The sequence below is a fragment of the Tigriopus californicus genome, chromosome 5 (assembly GCF_007210705.1).
Source record: "Tigriopus californicus strain San Diego chromosome 5, Tcal_SD_v2.1, whole genome shotgun sequence".
In the NCBI taxonomy this organism is placed as follows: domain Eukaryota; kingdom Metazoa; phylum Arthropoda; class Copepoda; order Harpacticoida; family Harpacticidae; genus Tigriopus; species Tigriopus californicus.
In genome coordinates, this window is record NC_081444.1 from 15948937 (window position 1) to 15964951 (window position 16015).

At 42.1% G+C, this 16015-nt stretch overlaps 1 protein-coding gene across 1 annotated transcript in view; it reads left to right on the forward strand.

Moving 5' to 3' along the window:
• The first annotated feature begins 4457 nt into the window (after window positions 1-4457).
• The window catches only part of LOC131880611 (PR domain zinc finger protein 1-like), a 21357-nt gene continuing 9799 nt past the window's right edge, over window positions 4458-16015 (forward strand). Inside the window, exons 1-2 of the mRNA XM_059227278.1 lie at window positions 4458-4696; window positions 14377-14652. Of these exons, the coding sequence (XP_059083261.1) occupies window positions 14632-14652 (21 nt within the window). The 5' untranslated portion in view covers window positions 4458-4696; window positions 14377-14631. The remainder of the gene's footprint in view (window positions 4697-14376; window positions 14653-16015) is intronic.

The following is a 16015-nucleotide window of genomic DNA, read 5'->3' on the forward strand; positions in this document are numbered from 1 at the left end:
GCCGATACAACTTGGTCTTAAGTCATCACAAAAAAGTGAGGTCGAGGCTTTCAGAGGAGCTTCTTTGGGATCTATTAAACCTGTGGTTTTTGCGGCGAGTTCCCAAGTGGTTATTATGACTTGCTCCATTTTACATCGTTGTGGATGTGTGAATGTATGTGCGTGTGTTTTGAGGCCAATTGCCTCCGTGTCTCTCTCTCTCTCTCTTTGTGTGTTGCTTTAGCTGCGGCTCCTTCTGAGGGCAATGGCCTCACCTCTGCCGCATCAGATAGAAAAAGTCCACATGTGAAACGAACGCTGAAAAGTGGATCAGAGAAAGGAGTAAAGCAGACAGCCTGTTGCAAAAAGCAGTGACAAAAAATGCATCGCAAAGCTCTGGAGGAACGGAGAAAATGGCATTCATTTTCGGGCGTTATTGCACGCTTTATTGTACATACTACTGTACCTGACTTGACTGGATAGAACGGACAACGCTCTTTGCTCACAAGAGGGCGTTCGTAACCGGGGATCTACACCTTTTGAAAGATAAGCAAATGTAGGTAAAAAACAATTCTCATATAGGGCAATTTAGAGAGTTTCTTTCTTTTCAAAAAGCTTGCCATTTTCTCTTATGGGCTTGGCTGTATACATGAACCCACAAAAATGTTCGCGATTGAATGGAATTTAAATTCAATGAACTTTGGCTCTACTGTGAATAGTAATGATTGATTATATTTATCACAATTTCATGGTCGATGATACGAATCATTCTGGTGATAAAATAGAAAGAGCTCTAGAACTAGACCCAAACTAGTTGCGGGTGTTCCTCAGATTCAAATGTTTGGATGCAAAATTGAAAACGAAAGCGACCTCAAAGCCTGAAACAGAAGATCAAGACATGCTTGAAACATTCAAAGTATTGATTGAGTGCGAAGCCATTGTTTTCCATTCTTTGCATCCTCCCATCATTTTAATGCATTAGATATTGGTATTCAAATAACCTCCAGGCCAAATCTAGACACAAGAACAGATAATCCCAGCATATAATCGTTTCACGTAATTTGTTTTTGGGTACAATGGACACGCCATGAATGAGGATGCAATAAATAAAAATACAAGCGATCTTTCCAGAGTGGAAAGTATTTTGATTGAATCGGATCCTCTTCGATCACCAATCGGGTTGAAATAAACTAGAAGTAGGCACGTAGACATACTGTCCTGAATAACGAATGCGAGGGATGGCATTAATAAGCTGATGTTCAAATTGAGGTCAGAGTCTGGCGTATTAGCAGTGTTGAGGATGAGGTTGATGTTGATGGACTAGCTTGCGAGTGAGTGTCAAGTGCACTCAATAAAATTGGCCGAGCTGCCTCGTCAAACGGCTTACTTCTCCACATGATCGACCAATGCAAGTCAAGTGCAAAATTGCACTGAAAAGAAGGCCGCTAGCGAAAAAAAGCCTTCACAGTGCAATTCTAGGGATAAATGGTCAACACCGAAAACAAGCTGTGACGTCGAATACATATTCTTCATCCATCATTGAGCGTGAATATAGTGAAATTTCACGTTGTATAGAGCTGCTGTGTTCGTACATTATTTGCGCAATTACTATATGAGAGCACATTTTTTGCGATTCAAGTGTCAATTGAGCAATCGGAAGAGAGATGATGTTCTCGAGGTCATTGACTGACATTGCTTTCGATCAGTAGGCGCTAGAGTGTTTAGAAATATCGTGGCAAATTAAAGGTAAAGTTGAGGAAAATGAGGTCTTATCGAAGGGTCATTGCCCCGTCCTTTGTCAGGAGGAAAATCGAAAAGCCACTGGCTGGTTTTTAGATTATGCGATCCGATCCCCGGAAAGAAGCCATCAAGTAGGTCTCTGACGTCGTTCGGTGGGGTCCTTTGAAAGGCTGAACGAAGGAGAAAGAGGCCGTTGCGTTGTTCCATCGTTCCATTTCTTCGAGTTCTTGTGCTCCCTCGGCGTCGGAGTTTTTGCATCTTCTCGATCCTTCAAGGCTCGAGGCTCGAGGCTCAAGTCTCGGCTTGTTTTTGCTCTCTCCTAGAGTTCATTCACTTCTGACCTAGGCGAGTTGAGCCACTCTTCGTTGTAGAACCTACATACTACATACACACGTACAGTCCGCATGGTGTGTCCGGTTCCACTTCTTCTCCGGGGGAGAGGGGCTGACAGACAGGCGACGGTCGGTCGGGACACTCACCCACTCACGTGCCAGGGCTGTCGACGAATAGAACGGTTCCAACCGGTCCCAAATCCCCTTGGAACATGTGAGGAGGATACAACAAAGTCGGGCAATGCCGAAACGAGAGAGAAAGAGAAAAAAGAGCGACAAAAACTTGCACTCTCGGCCAACCAGCCAATCGGCCGAAGAAAGAGAACGAGGACCACGAGGACCTCAGAAGTACGTCGTTATCCTGCTTGGGAAAGTCCGGGAAAAAACGAAGGTGCCCTCGGTAAAAACGGAGAACCGACAAAAACCTCTAGACTCCTGTTACCTAAGGAGCAAATGGAACGGGATATAATTTTATCTAATTGAGCCCTTCGGCTTGACACCATGGTTGAGGTGTACAGAGGATCACTAGCTCACGCCAGCCAGCTGTGTGTATAATTTTTCTATCTACGTCGGAATCAAATTTCCATGTAGTTTTAGTAAGAGATGTCTAGTAGAACTCTTCAACGAGATGGCAAGTCAACAAAGAAACAGATCAAGACGATCGAGGCCAAAGAAAGCAATGTAGGTGTCAGTCTTGGTCTGAGAAAGAGGGGCCCTGACGTGGCCTTCACCACCTCAACAATTCAAAGCGATATGGGGTCCGGATTATTCCAATCCCCTCACCCCCTGCTCATCCTCCTCCTCCTTCTTGTACTTCATCCCCATTCAGCCGTCCTCGATTCCCGGCATCTCCCTCTATTTGGTCTTTTCTTCGCCTGCACAGTCCAAAGGATTCTTCGGCCTCATCGAGGGTGTTTGGACCAACTAAGAGTAGTATATGTACAGATCTTAGGTTTTCCGGTAAGATCTTGGAAGGGAGAACGTTTGGTTTGGAAATGAGGGCACACCTCGACCATCCAAAACCCTGTGGTCGTCCAGTCTGCGCACGTATAATCAACGGCCTTCTGGGCGTTGGGCAGTGAGTGGTCTTCGACCGACGGAATATCTTCAACGTCAGCAACAAAAAACCAGGACAGCCTCGAGTGGATTGTATTTGTGTAAGAAGACTCTGTCGGATTTTTTGCCCATGATTTCTAGTCAGACTCTGGACCGAATGAGTGAGTCTGGCGAGGACAAAAACAAGGATACTTGGAAGGGAGCAAAAAGCTACTTGCACAAAAAACGGTCTCTCTCTCTCACTTTTTGTCCGTCTTTATCTCCAAAGGGCATTGAACCTACAGTTCATGGGGATTCAGACTTGCCTTGTCTTTGAACTGAGAAGGGAGCAAATATGAACTATGACTTATTATCAACATGCACGACAATTACTCAAGTGAGTCCGCCGTTTGGAAACACTGCTGTGCCAATGTTCTACCTTTCGATTTTGAAGCATTATGTTCATGATATTTGACAATGTGAAGCCTTTTCTTAGATCGCAGTAGCAAATGTTTAGCATCTAGCGTTTAGAACTTGATTTGTGCGTTTACCGAAAAAAATGTAACATGCAAATACTGAGCAACGAGAGATAAGATAGAATGAATGTTGACAAAACGCGTACATTGAAGAAATTAAGCTCCGAGTTTGTACGACTCGAAACCCTTGTTCCCGAATTGTTCCATCGATTAGAAAGTGCAAGTAAAATGGAGACACAGGGTGAAGGGAGAACTCCAGAGGTAGGTTGACTCGCCCGTCGCAACAATGTGAGCGCCGAGCTCCTCGTTCTTTCATCCAGAATCGAGCCTTGAGTTCATTCACCTCTGACAAGTCTCTACGTCTGCAACAGCTGCCTCCAATAAAAGGCTGAGGCCTCCACTGAGTTATATCGGCCGCTGCCGCTTCTTGTTGATGTTCTTTTTGGCCCTCAGCGTGCGTTTACACTTGTACTCATACAACTAAATTGAGTCGCAAAAGGGCTTAAGTGTTTGACAAAAATGAGAACCTCATTGTAAAAAATTTCCCCAAAAATAGTAAAAATCCGTTTCAATTTACATAAGTAACGAACTTGGCCATTGAGAGAGAGCCTTCTTCAAGACCGCTCTCACTCTCTTTGGGATTGGCCCTGGCTGAGTCTCCGTCGTTGGCTGCCGCTCGTGGTCCCATTGGAGGCGAGCAGCTGTTTCTGGGGAAGGCCATCAAACTGGATCGAGGGTAGTACGAACTTCGGTCGAGCTAAGAGGAAAAAGGAGGGAACGAAAACGAGAACGAGAGCGAAACAGGAGAGGGGAGAGTGTTCGTAGCTCAAGGAGGGCATAACGACCGAGCCGAGGCTTGAACTCAGGGGAAAGGCAAGAGGGACGAGTTAAAACGAGGCACTTGCTTTTGAAGGCCATGAAAAATCGGCAACGAGCTCGAGGCATGGACAGCTACCACAACAACTGGCGTGTTATTTGCAATGTGGTGGGACGAAGCAGGAATTTTGCAAGTTGAGTTCATGTTCAGCCATCATACTTGTGTCAGCGCTCATTCATTGGCTCTGTGGTGTTTTTCGGTGCTTCCTATTTGATGTGGAATCCCAATACATTGGCCTTCACCGTACATCTGGACGGGTATGGAGAAAAACTGCGACTTTATGCTTAATGGGTTTATTTTATTGTTGGTTAGCTTCACGTCCGACTTGTGCCATCCCTGAGGTTCCATGGTTTACCCCCGAAGTTACGATTTTCTAGACTAGGGTGAACAGTCATTGACCTCAGGTGTAAATTTAGATATCAGCTATGGCGAGAGAGATAATGTGTGCGTTCCAACAGTTGTCATGTCTCCCTCCCTAATGATGTACTGTATTTCTAGCATGTCCTCACACACTAAGCATGGGCATCCTATCTAGATACTAAGAGTGAGAGTGAGTGCTCCCAATCCCTCTCCTCTTATTTTGAAGCCCTCAAGCCTCGCCAACTACGGCTGTAAAAACAGTGGATCTGGGTTTCCTTTCGTTCCAAGGGGTCCCATCCGCTCTCATTGGTAGCCGATGGTGGGTTGGTTCTAGAACTTCCCTTTCGCTTTCTCTTCCCCAAACTTGGCAATCATTCACGTGAAACCGTGTTCCCTCCCCCTGTTCCTTAGGGCCACAGCAGATCATTCATGTAGAAGCAAACGAGAGTGAGGATTGAGGGGGAACGAGAGGAGAACGACGAGGTCAATGAACTTACCAGAAGAGTACTTTACAACGTAAGACCAATGATAGAGGTTCGAAACCTCAATGTGTTTTACTGCGAACTTTCCTCGACTAATAGTTGCTTTATCTGGGCGTGTTTCGAACTATGTTGCACTCATTTGATGGCAATATTGCAACCGTACATGTGAAGCAAGTGTCAATGACCGCTAAACTAAACGTATTAGTGCCTCCTTCTCGTGCTCCCCTTCCCTCTGCTTTGCTTTCAAGTTCTCTGCCACCGCAGCAACGAATGTCTGGCAGAGGTCATGCACCCTTTCACTTTCTGAGCCGTTCCCCTTCTCTTTCTCTTTGAGGGATCTGGGGGGGGGAGACTGTAATGGACCAAAGCGGCAGTTCACCGCGGAGGCCACTGGGACTGCCGAAACTTGGCGGCTTTGGCGGTCTCTCTTTGTGCTCAATTACTTCTTTTTCCAATAAAATGTCTTGCTCTCCGTCCAGGAGAAACAAAGGGAAGATGTAACTCAAACCGGAAAATAAAGGTCTTCCAAGTTGTTTGTGTCATATGCTGTCAACTAAAGCTTCAAGCTGCCGGACACCAATTGAGATAAATTCGGGTGGCGTTTGCTTAGTCGCAACAAAGATATGTATGAAAAGATAGTGTGCTCGAGGTCTTTGATTTAGCTATAGGCTTTGGGTTCGCCATGTACCGTTTTAGAAAAGAATCACACTTCAACAAGGATTGTTCTTCGTCCTTGCGATTTTAGAAATCACACCCAAATACGGTGATTGCTTGTTGAGAATTCTATTCCCCAGGGCTGAAACAAACAACCTCTATTACAGGAGCTTCATCAAACCCAATTGTCCGTTTTCCTGCGAATGATTCGATTGAAACTTTTAGTGTTGTTATCTCACTCTTAATGTGAGCACTCAAGTTTTAGTATCAGTTTTAGATAGCAGAAAAAGATACTTTTTCATTGCGGCAGGTTTTTTATGGGTACAAACTTACATTTGAATCTGATCATTGGCATTTAATCAGTGACTACCGCACATATAATTGTAAATGAACTGTGAGACCCAATCTCCGATTTTTCTCTTTCTTACATTGTGTTTTTAACTACTTGTACCATCTAAATAGTCATGCCACGGTTCTCTATGGAATAGAGTGGTCCAACCGAACTTTCCGTGTTGTTTTCCACGCACAATATGCTCACCGAGTGAAGTGGTCTCTGGTCTCGGAACACAAAGACCTCAAGACCCCCCAAGTCTCCGCTACTAAGGTCTGGTCTTTTTCTCCCTCTGCTCACGAGACCAATGTCGAGCCGGCTGAAAAAAAGTGGAAGTTTTTATGAATCCGTCTCGCCAAGGTCCCTGTCTGAGTCTGGTGGGAACAGGCTGCTGGGAAATTATGTTAGGTCTAGGAATTGTTAGGAATTAGGCGTTTCGTGTTTTTGTATTGACATTAACATATGCCCTTGTATTATCTCATGCAAGTCTGAAGTTTGCAATAGATTTACCACCGATGTAGTACAGAGCAAGCAGTGAAGGTTGTGTCTAGACAAGGCCTTGGAACCATTGGAACCAGCGTGATTTGCGTATTGTTCCAACTTTCTTAGACGTCCGTCTACGATGCGTTTCTATACTATGCTTTGTAGTTTCTTGCAGACTGTCTGATTTCCTATGCGCAGTCATTCATACATAACATATTGACCTAATTTGAGAGTCTCAAATATCACTCTCTGTTTATGTCTGCACTTGACTCTATATCCTTTTATATGAGAAAAGAACCAAGGTCATAAGTCGTGCACCTTATATATCTAACTTGCTTCACCATTGGGTAAAGACCCTCTTTTTATTTAATGGATTGGTATATCTTATTATCTGAGTAATAATTGAATAACGTATCTATTTTGGGGATGGCCCAGTATAGACGCGTTGTAGCCCAACCAAACAGATGTTATTTTCCCGCCTGTGCTCAATTCGTTGTTAAATAGTTATTGATAGCATATGTAACTTCAGTTTGAATAATAATTGCCTAAACAATGTTGCAACACTAATTTCTTCTAGATTGCGCCAAATCAGAAGTGAATGAATATTGAGGTTTGCTCAAGGTCCAAAATGATGATTACTTCCCGAAGGAAAAGGAAAATGGAAATGAACTTGGACATCCTGCACGTACAATTTAATTAGGTCTAATTTGAGGATTGAATGCCTCAATGTCAATTCTTGGAAGCGAATTGAATAGAGGACAGACATACCGTAGGAGCATTAGAAAATAGCCTCTTGAGAATGCGACGTCTGAAAATCGTTCCCGACTTTTTTCATTGACCTACATACGCACATGTTCGAGAGATTATCACTGTGCAGGAGTAAAAGTGTAAAAGGGCTTTGAAGACGCTAATTGGGTTCACTCATGACTCGCTCGCATGATTCGATATATTTTCAATTCGTTCAATAATTCCAACGCACAACTACACTACAGGAACAATATGGATCAATTAAGTGAAAGCACAAGGTTGGATTTGCTCGGTGTTCGAAAATACCAAGTGTGATTGATTGTGTACGTTTCAAGGACAGTATTGATTGAAAAGTCCACATGGCAAGTGATTCTGTAATGTGTGGTTGATCGATTCCGTAAAATTTGTCTAGTTGAGCCTCTTGAACTACAAGCGGCAAGATGAGTTTGAAGGCGGCACATGCGCGGATTATTAGTTCCATTTTTGTCAGTAAAGGCCGGCAGGAAATATTCTTCAGACCAAACCATTTATCTTCCTTCGTATTTCAAGAGATCATCTAATTAATGACCTCAATTTCAGTTGCAGAAGTTAGCTAATATTATCCCTTTGGAATTATTGAAGGGAAAGTCAGAAGGTTAACAATGAATTCAAAAGGGTGGCTGTTCGATCTACCCCGAGCCTATTTCTGTAACTTTGGAGGGGTAACTTCAAGCAACTCACGACACAATCATTTCTTCACGTAATTGGCGGGAAAGTGGCTCCTTGGCTTTCCCTGCCCGTTTCATTCGTTCTTGTTTCATAACTCAGGCCATTTCAAAAAGAAGATGTAGAAAGATTGATGTTGGTGAAAAAAGTAACTAAAAAAAGCAAAAAACGGGACTTTAAGCAGCTGATGGAAATTGATAATAACTATGCGTTTACTTCCTACAGCTGTATTTAAACTTAGACTGTCTGATGGGAATACCTTCAAATTTAAAAATACAATGCCTAACTCACATCAAAAGTGCATTTCAAATACAACTTATGGGTGCCTCTGTCCTTCAAAATGGCTTTGGCAAGCAACCTTTGCCGCTTAATTACTGTTGCCATCTTGCTCTCTTAGAATGGTTTTGCGACTCGCAAGTACCAACTGAAAAAGCAGGAAGTGCTATGGGTTTTATTGAAGCACTGAAAGAAATTGAGCAAGGAAAGTTACTAAAGAAAACGCCAACTAGGCACAAAAGGGCACTTTTGCTGAGATTCCGTTTCAGGTAATTTGGCCAAATATGGCATGAACGATGGTATGTACACTAGGTCCAGGGATGATTCATGCTCTATTTACATACCAAAACATGTATCTGCAGAAATTATTCTTCAAATTAGCCGTACTAATTGCTTTTACGGCTTCTTTGGAAGCACTTTGGAAAACTTAGATTAAAGAGAAAAAAATACTATCTCTCTCGGCCATGATCGGACGTATTATTTTTTTGCCTTATTCATTTAAATTTGTCTTAGAAAAAAGCCGCACAAGTGACGCAAACTTGTTCTTTTTTAGACTGCCCCTCTATCCATCACAGTCGTTTCTATTGTCCGCTCTTCAGTCACCTTCAGAAAGAAAAAAAGGGAAAAGGGAGTTTGGAGGAAAGGAGGGGGTAGAGAAACAGGGACGAGGAGAGACAGGAATGGAGGGAGGTCATCGAACGGATAAGATTCCGTCACGATTTTGGAAAAAGAGGGGAAAAGCAGAAGGGACAACAACAACACACTACAAGGAAAAGGAGACAATTACACCCTTCGGGCTGTCTTAAACCTTCAAACATCACTCTTTGTGTCCAAGAGGCATGTCAAAGTAAAGAACATGGGAAATTTGATTGGTAAGTCAGATTATGACGTCCTTTTTTGCATTTTTTGCATTAAAAGATACTGTTACGTTGTACAATTATTACCCCAATAGAAATCACTCTGACTGGTGAGTGGGTTGGAATTTCCGGAATGAATCATAAGTTTCCTTTTTTTTTTTGCTTTTCCACTGGCTGGTGTACCTGTACACGTTGTGATGTTTCTCCGGGGTTATTCACCTCCGCTCCTCTTAGTCATTGAAATGGTAGGTTCGCTATTGTCAACGGTCTAGCGTGGCGTCTAGACGGCATTGAAGTAAAACATTGGTAGACTGGACCCTGTCTGTCTTTACGAGCGCGCTGGTCAGCTCGCGCATTCACTTCCACTTAAGTGTACTTAGCGGCTCGTGGGGCGACGCAAGGGGTTGGTGTATGTACAGTACAAAGAGAAGCTTTTCTGGAGAACTCATGGGATTGATCACGAACTTCTAGAAATATAGACTGTGAACAAGCTTCCCGCCAAATCGGCCTCCTCTTGGCCATAGCAACTATGAGGCACTTTTCCCATTAAAGTCATATCTCCTCAATCAGAGGCGGGTCATTTTTATATCCTTTACTTGTAAAGTGGTTCGTTTCAAAGTTAAGTTGTCAAGAGCTTAGGTAGCTGACCAAGAGCAGGCCGAAAATTCGAACTTTATGTAATGTTAACTACATAACTTTGGACTTATCTCCTGAGTGCCCTCAGCATAGTTTTGGGCTCAAATTTGGCAAAGTTCATTTACTAAATAGGATCTTGTCGTATCACGTGCTTATTTGGAATAAAATGAATCGTTTAGGAGATGGGAAGTTTTGCTTCCGGTCGCAGTCCACATCTCTAGAAGTCCGTTGATTGATATAGATCATCCTTACCTCCCATATCAAAAGAGCATCATTTGAAAAAGTTAGACATGTGAAGATATATTTTTTTAAGCTCATTTCTTCCTTTTTTTTGAGGTCCAACGACCAATAAGTACTTCCCCGTTCTCTTGAATTAAAACCGTTCATTGGGTATGTTTGATCAATTCCTTATATTGGTTTTCAAATTGTAAGATTTGTAAGAATTGTAAGAATTGTAAGAATGGTGTTCACAACTGAAAGTAAAATGAACATATAACATGAATGCCAGTCAATGACCTCTTCCCCGAAAATAGAATAAGGTTCTCTCTATTTTTACCAATCCTGACAAAGTTCGTTGAAAGTCGAGTCAGGTTGCCGGTCAGCCTATTTTAGTTGAGCTAGACAGGGCGAATTCATCGTACAAGACCCAGACGAATGCACTATTTTTAAATTTCTCTGCGACTAGGAAGGAGCATTGACCCTGGTAGAAATTGACCAGCGAAAGTAACCAATCTGGAATACCAAGGCATTACTTGCCTGTTCCTTACCTGAGATGTGTTCGTTTTCAGATGTACTAAATGTTACAACATGTAAACCGCAAGTATATAGCCTTATTATACCTTCCTAGATATGAAAATGTACTGGCTTCTATGAGTTTTAACCGAATTCCATATTTTAAACATGCTCGAACTACTTGCGCTTTTTTTAGCTTGACCTCGGCTGGGTCAATGAACAGTTTCCGCCATGGTGGAGCGCTTATGCGCGTACTTCTATTTCTGTCTGGTAGTACGACAGGTGAGCCGTCTCTGTCGGTTGCGAGCAAATAAAGTAGTTCGTTCTCCCTCGCCCTCGCCTAGACAATCGCGGGGAGTATTTTTGGGAGTGCGGATTTTGGATCTGGTCTGAGCTAGCCGTTGGTTGGATGACCCACGTTGGGATATATTTAAACTCCCATCTCATTTCCGACAATGCCTCAATCCGTTTACAGTTTCAACGGTCACTTTCTTTAAAAAGCCTTTCACCACCTGTCCAGACCAATTGATATGATGGCAGGTTGAACTTCGCATTCATGGGTTATGCCATAACACTTTCGGCTCTCAGTGAGTATTTGGTGGATTAACGAATAATTTGATATTTCAGTCATTCATCAAGGCAAAATCAAATCATACGTTACATTGTCTATAACCTAATCCAGGTCTACAGAAAGTGTAGGAGAACTTATGAGCCATCTAAACGCTCGAAAACCTGAAGATTTCCGAATCAGAAAATAAAAACGTTTACTCGTACTCGTTACTGCCTAAAAAGTCCTATGACTTAGGCTTGGGAATGCTGATAGGAATGCATACCACTAATCCGGAATTGTATTTTGTCATAATTTTGAAACAGAAGTTCTGTATCAAATCGTGAGTGGCCCTGTGAGGAAGTGATCCATAACCAACAGTAGTGACGTTAACGATAAAAGACGTTATGCTTACCCATTCAAATCTCTTCCAGATTCACAAGTATGACTGTGAGTAATAATGAGCACCGCGTACCAGCTTAGAGAGGCTTGCCTAAGAACCAACTCCAACTGAACTTCCTTTGAAGATGCACGCTCAGTTAATGTTATAATACGAGTATCAACACTAATCCGTTCTGTGTCAGCCAGCCGTCTGTAGGCGTTGTAGCTCAAATAGTAATCATTGCTGTGTATGTACATTCAATGTTCGCGAAGGTATTGTGGTTGGTCAGAAAAGTGCAATGAACCAACCCAAAGGTGTTTGACTATTCTTTCTCCGAACCCATACTTTCATTCCGAGCTCGTATCATTTGGGATTTCAGATAAAGAATCAGTGACTGTTGCGTCATAAACATTGGAAAAACTGAGCCATTAAAGCACTTGGAGAGCTTAATAAGTAATAACGACGAATGTAACCACAACAAGGTATCAATGACAGACAAACTCAAACTCAAAACAATTGAATAATCTGTCTTTAAAGCAACTCCAAGACTTCAATGGATTCTAAGAGTATCAATCTGGTGTATAAATGAAGGTGTCTGTTCTGGATTGGGTTGGTAAACACTCGAAGAAGTACTTTTTGCATGTGCATTGACAACGCCCAGTTTGTCAAAGTTATCCCTGCGTGAAGGACTGAAGTTTAATGCATTAATCAGTGATATGAAGGGCTCAAGATCGTCCAATAATAGCAGTATATACCGTATGTACGGCAGAGGAACGTGAAATTAGCGACTGAAAAGGTAACATCAAGATTGAACAGGTTTGATTTTATGGTGACTGGCAGATCGGCACTTGATGATAAGGGTCGTTTAAGTTTTCAGCGTCCTTTTCGAGCAATAATCTAAATTGAGATTTCACTAGAAATTTATTGCAACACGTGGTGAGCATATGTGCGGCATTTTGATGTTTATTTGAATTATGAGGGCCTTTTGAATCGCTTGAATATCGCTTATATTTAGCAAGATCTGATCATACAAAGTTGTTATGTATTTTCAACACCTACTTTACACAAATTTGACAAACTCAAAAAACGAAATAGTGCTTTTGCAACTTGAGCAATGAAAGTAACAAAACCAAAGAATGGGATCCTCATTTTGAAATCCTCATTTTCTGAGTAAAACACGACTGAAAGGCATCTGGCAAAATTGCGTAACAAGACTCAAACAAGCGTTGTCAGAGTTTGGGTTATTGATCTCCCTAGCTCTAGATTCACTCCGGGCAAGGCAAAATACTGTAGACCCAATCGATAAGAAAAAGAAATGTGCTTAAAGAAGCACATTGAATTCCGAGGGTCTATGATGAAAGAAATGAAGAAGACTATACAAGCAACCATGGCCTTTTTAAGCCGTCCTCTCATATTTCAGATCCCTATTTATATGAAAGTATGATAGACAGGAAATGAGAACCTGGTATTTACGTAAAGGATAGGCAAATAGTCGCTCGATGATGGCCTCTCTTTGAAAAATGAAGCCAACTCCGGCTTTAGTTTGGATTCAGGATTCAACGTTGACAATCGTTGGCCTAACATCCCTTGTTATGTGAAGCGTTTAGACTCATGGTCTCTTCCCCTGAGGTTGCTAAGATGTGCGGTAATTAGCTTTTCTATTCTTTAAGTGTATTGTGACTAAAGCACCTCATACAAATCTCGTTGTAGTACAACAGCTATACCTTGGCGCGGATACTACCTCAAATGATCGGTAACAGCTTATAAGTACATATTTGATGAAACCTTGCCCTCATTTTGCAGTTGTAGTATCAATACATAGGTTTATGATGAGTTCAGAGTTCAAGCCGAGGATTACAGGAATAATATGATTCCACCCAATCATATTCTTTTGAGACACTGCATCATTCAATATAAAACATGTCCAACAGCACTAGAGTATTGTGCTAGTTTGGCACTAATCGAGCAATTTGAACCCTAAATTCGAGGGTAAAAGCGTAAAAGCGAAGGCACTCCAATGTCTTTCCCCCAAAAATCAAGGAATTTCTTCTTTGTGGATCCCCTGCTCAGTTGTGGTGTAGACATATGTGGGCGCGCAACACACAGTTTTATCACTTTAAACCTATATTGTATTGTGTAATAAGACTCAGAACTGTCGGATGCAATTCGTGCCAAAACAGACAATTTTGAGAGTTCGTCTTTTCTAAAATGCTTTTAATGATACGACTATTCGACGAATCTGCATGTATTACTCTTGTTATGTCCCTTTTCTCTTGCAAATGCAATAACTTGAGCATCTTTCATCTTCACCTCTTTCTCTTTATATTCTTGTACTGTTTAGTGGGGGAACAAAAAACAAATTCAGCAATGTTAAAGTAGTTACTTGAACTTACTGGCAAAGTCATAGCTTGTTTGGTTCTTGAAATTTTTGTAGCAGTACGATTGGAGGTCAGGAAAATTTAGATTTTGAACGGTGGTTTTCTTAAATTGACGCATAACTTAACTCTTCAAGCTGTCTAATTAATAACAAAATTAGTAAAATGAGGCTGAATCACATGCTCGGTACGACCTTTTGTACTCTCAGAGTTCATCATTGTAGTGAAATAGTGGATTCTTTGAATAGATCATGGATTTGATTTCAATTTTACACGTGACACGGGGATAAAACATATCACGTGTGGAAAGGTCTCGTACCTGAAAAAGTCAAACGATTTGCAATATGCCTGTCCCGTTCTTGTTTTCCAGGTTTGAATGTGATCAACAACCACCCAAAGATGCATAAATGCCCTCCTAGAGTTCAAAGCACACCTAAGCTTGCCTTAAACTTCCTTTACTCTATATTTCCACACAAAAAGACGCTCAAACCAAACCAAGAAGACTGATCATCTCCGCTAATCCATCCCTCTTAAGTAGTGTATGAATTGATCTGTGTGAAGAAAAGAACTTCCACGTTACAGAAAGACTTGGGCAACCCTGGATATGTGCTAAACAACGCATACCATGAAGGACATCATTGCTTGTGTAAGTACCACATCCTAGAATCCGACAAATATCAAATACGTATATGTACGGTCAGGTATTTCGCTTCCTTTAGAAAATAAGGACATTGCTCGGAAATGTCCGTTTTCTTAGACTTGATGGACGTAATATGATGGGGTTTTCGTTTAACTAGGTTTTTCTTTAAGTTAAACGATATTTTGCATGAAACTAATCCGTATAAGGGGGGCAAAATTTAGACTTTCTAATCTATACGCTTTTTCCATCGTCAAAGATGACATATCCCATATTCACAATATCCTGAAGGAAACTTGTGACGAGCGATCCTCAAAATATGCCCCACCAAATTTCTTCCGAAGATGGGCGGGATGTACTACATTAACCATCGTTAATCCGTCATCCTACTTCCCTTTGTGGTTATATCATCGGGTTGACCAAAACCCAGACGTCGTTTTTTACATCAGCATACGAGATAGGATATCGATAGCCACACTAGAAATCGTGCTACTATTCAGGTCCTCGATGTTCGGCTAGAAGAAGTAGAAGTGAGACGGGAATTTGTAAATGTGGCTGAGATCCAGACCCTTTTTTGTGCTTTAATCGACATTGTTGTCGTTGTCGTCGTCGTCGTCCTCGTCGTCGTTGACGAGAACGTTGCTGACGCGCCGTCCTCGTCCTACACAAGGAGGAGTAAAAGAAAGAGGGTTAGTCGTAACTCGTAAGCAAACTTAGAACTCCAGACACTAGATAATCGAACACCATATACGCCTATGAGAGAATCACTTTTTTCTCCGTTCGAACATTTGCATTCGCTTAAACGATGTCATCCTTTGAGTCTGGGGTTCGATATCGTGATGGTGAGCTTTCTTTCATTGCGACTTCATCTGTTGTTGCTGCACCGGAGAGAAGTTAGTAACAATTGACCTTGATCTTCAAAGACCACGAAGTATCATGAGCCTTGATATCAATAACACCCTCATTCGAACGATTTCCATCACGATCCTTGCGTCTCTGTGTGTCTGTCTCAAAAGGATTCACTGTCCCGCCGTCTGATTTGTTCAAGGCCTTCTCCTCCTCCTCGTTTTTTTCTCATCCATCCTCGATCAGCTGTTACAGGCGTTCGTTGTTCCACGTTCCTCTCCTTGGTTCCAGTCGTCTCACTCCTGTTCCGTTTGCCTTGCTCTATGTACGTCTCCTAGACTACTACTACTACTACTACCCTTGCTGACCTGTTCCACGAACTTGGCTAGACATCGTGTCTCGAACCAACGATAAGCGATTAGGATTAAGCTCTCAGTGTGAGTGGGACTTGTGAAGGCCCTTGATGCGAGGGACAAAACCCCTAAAATTATCATCTCTCCCGCTTTTTCTTTTACGGTCAAGGCAT